At 36.5% G+C, this 2831-nt stretch overlaps 1 protein-coding gene across 1 annotated transcript; it reads right to left on the reverse strand.

The window, feature by feature from the left end:
- Nucleotides 1-720: 720 nt before the first annotated feature.
- Nucleotides 721-1173, reverse strand: LOC106320842 (putative FBD-associated F-box protein At5g56820). The gene is made up of 2 exons (XM_013759193.1): nucleotides 1117-1173; nucleotides 721-996 (listed from the first exon to the last, which is right to left on the reverse strand). The coding sequence occupies exons 1-2, from the start codon at nucleotides 1171-1173 to the stop codon at nucleotides 721-723; spliced, it is 333 nt and encodes a 110-aa protein (XP_013614647.1).
- Nucleotides 1174-2831: the final 1658 nt, after the last annotated feature.

Below are 2831 nucleotides of genomic sequence, written 5' to 3' on the forward strand. Positions count from 1 at the left end.
GACTAAACGGCACTTACTGAAATTTTAACAATAATGATATATATATCTACATAATTTATAAAATTACAAAAACTAATCCCCAATTAATCGTCGATTAATCTCCGATTTTTTAGTTACTCGCTAGGCCCAAAGTGCCCGCCCGACTCACGTCTAGCGAGATTTCGAACATGGGTCTAGAGATTGGAATGAGCAAGATCGTCAGTTAAAAAGGAGAAATAAAAACTCTACTTGGTGACGCAGATCATAAACCTTAATAAATTGCTTTTATTTTTTAATGTATCTAAAATGTGGGCTCGAAAGCCTGGACTCTAAAAGTTATAATTTTACATCGTAAAATAATTGGGAAATAATGCGAAAAATAACCACAACGAATATTTAACTTGCCAATTACTACCTCACTGATCTTAAAATACACCCATTTTTTAAATAGTATTTCACCATATTTTTGAAATAGTATTTCACAATGTTCTAAAAATCGGTCTAAGCGCATATGCAGAAAATCGGCGCTTCCTAAGCGACAAACCAATTATAGCCGAAACTATTTTCTTAAAATCTGATTTATGTAATTCAAAGCATGGCAAAGTGGATTATAATTGTTTTTGGCTTCCTACTCAGTCACAAGATACAGAGCAATGAAAAAAATAAGCTATCACAACTTTTGATATAATTTCACGTTCAAACTCAATTGGACAGTTTTCAACACTTTGGTAAGATTAGTTCTCACCCCATTGTAAGCTCGCATGCTCTTAAACTTCTGGTTGCAATTTCCACTTCCTCAAACATCTGATGTTTGCGTACGAAGCTGACTGAGGAAGGATAGATAGTTGCACTCACTAACTGCCTCGCATTGTTCAAAATATAAACCGCCACTTCTTTCTCAACTTTTGTGCCTTCATAGTCACTCCACTCAAAAGTTTTGAGATGTAACAACATACATTCAGGAACATGCCTTGGTTGCATCCAACGAACATTACGATCCACAAGAATCCAATGCTCCTGCGATCAATAAATTTCACTATTAAACTAGAGAAACCAAACATGATTTTTTTTTTTTGTCACAGAGAAACCAAACATGATTGATTTGAGAAATTGGGGGTTAGAGAGTAATTAATGTACCAGGAGAGGCTTGAAGGCTTGTAGTTTAGGAGAATGTTGGAGCACATTCACAAGCATATCCGTCCAGCTATCTATACATGAACGTAGCTAACAAAACTGTACCACGAGGATACTGAGCATGTACATAATAATATAAGCAAAGGAAACAATGTATTAAAAAAACAATTTATTAAAAACTAGCTAATGATATAAAAGCTAGTAAGTGTTGGAACAATAAAGCCAATGGGCTTTATTAAAATGCGAATAACAAATGATATGGGTCTGAGCCCATCAGAAATGTTGAATAAATGAAATGGTGAAGTGGGGAAAGTCCCACATCGGCCAGGAGAACAAAGTTTGAGCTGTTTATATATGATCTCATGATATCATGGGTTAAACAGCTTGAGAGAGGAAAAGGCTCTCCAAGCGCGCGTCGCCGCCGCCGTCCGGCCAGCTCGGCTTGGGTTTGGGCGGAGGGCGGAGGGCCTCTGGCCCGATAAGAATTATTCTTTTTGGACCAAATTAAGCTCAATATTTTGCCATTTGTTTCGAGAAAAAACAGCATACAATTTTATTTAAAAACGACAAGTATTTTGTCTAGAAAATAAAAACGCCATGCATGTTATCCTCTCGAAAGTTTTAAAACGAGATAAACGAGATAAGAGAGAGTTTTGAGGAAGAAGTTTCGGAACTCAACTTCCCTCGATATCCGCGAGATTCTCGCCCACGTGCAGCAGCTGTTGCGGGAAGTGGGTCGTCTCTGTCTCTTTTAAATATCGCCTCTCATCTCCATTAATTTGGGAACTTTTTCACTGCAAAATACCAGTAAAAACACTCCTACGCGTAAGTCTACAGAGTGTTTCGTAGATTATTAGTTCGTAGAGGTTCTTCACGAGTGCCGCGTGATAACCTTACATGGTTTTATCATGGGACTCATATTCGTACAGATCCGTCGCACTAACGGAGCGAATATTAAGAGTTAAGGAAAGAGATTCGTCTCGACTCCATGGTTTCGTTTCCATTTCGGTTTGAATCGTCTATTTTTTCCTTAATATCGTATTTATATTATCGTTTGGGTCGAACCGGTTTTACGGCTTCTACAATCTTAACTCTTAATCCGCTTTCTATCTAAAGCGTTTTATCGGTTTGAAGAACGATCTATAAAAACAGGTCATCAAAACATGTTTGCGATTTGCTTTCTAGCACTTCCGCGAAACGTTTGTACTTTTCTGATAAACGGTTTGCGTTTTGCTTTGTAGCACTACCGCAAATTTTTTATTCATATACGATTCATTCAAACCAGTTATGGTTTCATTCAAACGATGTTTGCGATTTGCGATGTGCTTATCTGCGAAACGTTTATATGTTTTTTTGAAAACGAGATTGCGATTTGCTTTATAGCTCTTCCGCGAAACGTTTCCTATTTATCTCATAACGCTTTGCGGATTGTTTTCTAGCATTATCGCGAACGTTTTTTGATACACTATCAAAACGAATCGTTTCCATAACCGCTTCCTTAAGCGAGTTTATGAAACATTCTAAGTCTATAAAAATGGTTTCTTCGAACGCTTTAAGCGAGTTTGCAAAACATTTTCTTAAAACTTACATCGATATGATTTGGTTTAAACACCAAAAATGAACATCGATTTTAGACTATTATTTTCTTTAAAATAATATGTTATTTGTTGAATGGAGTACTAATCCGTTTTTTCATGTTTTCTCTAAAAATGACAAAT

The sequence above is a fragment of the Brassica oleracea genome, unplaced genomic scaffold (assembly GCF_000695525.1).
Source record: "Brassica oleracea var. oleracea cultivar TO1000 unplaced genomic scaffold, BOL UnpScaffold01089, whole genome shotgun sequence".
Lineage (NCBI taxonomy): Eukaryota > Viridiplantae > Streptophyta > Magnoliopsida > Brassicales > Brassicaceae > Brassica > Brassica oleracea.

Excerpts from the sequence above, each read along its gene's own strand:
- LOC106320842 (XM_013759193.1), bottom strand. The coding sequence starts at position 1,173 with ATGCTTGTGAATGTGCTCCAACATTCTCCTAAACTACAAGCCTTCAAG. Across the intron at positions 997-1,116 it reads AAGCCTTCAAGCCTCTCCTG|GAGCATTGGATTCTTGTGGA; the intron begins GTACATTAATTA and ends TATTGATCGCAG.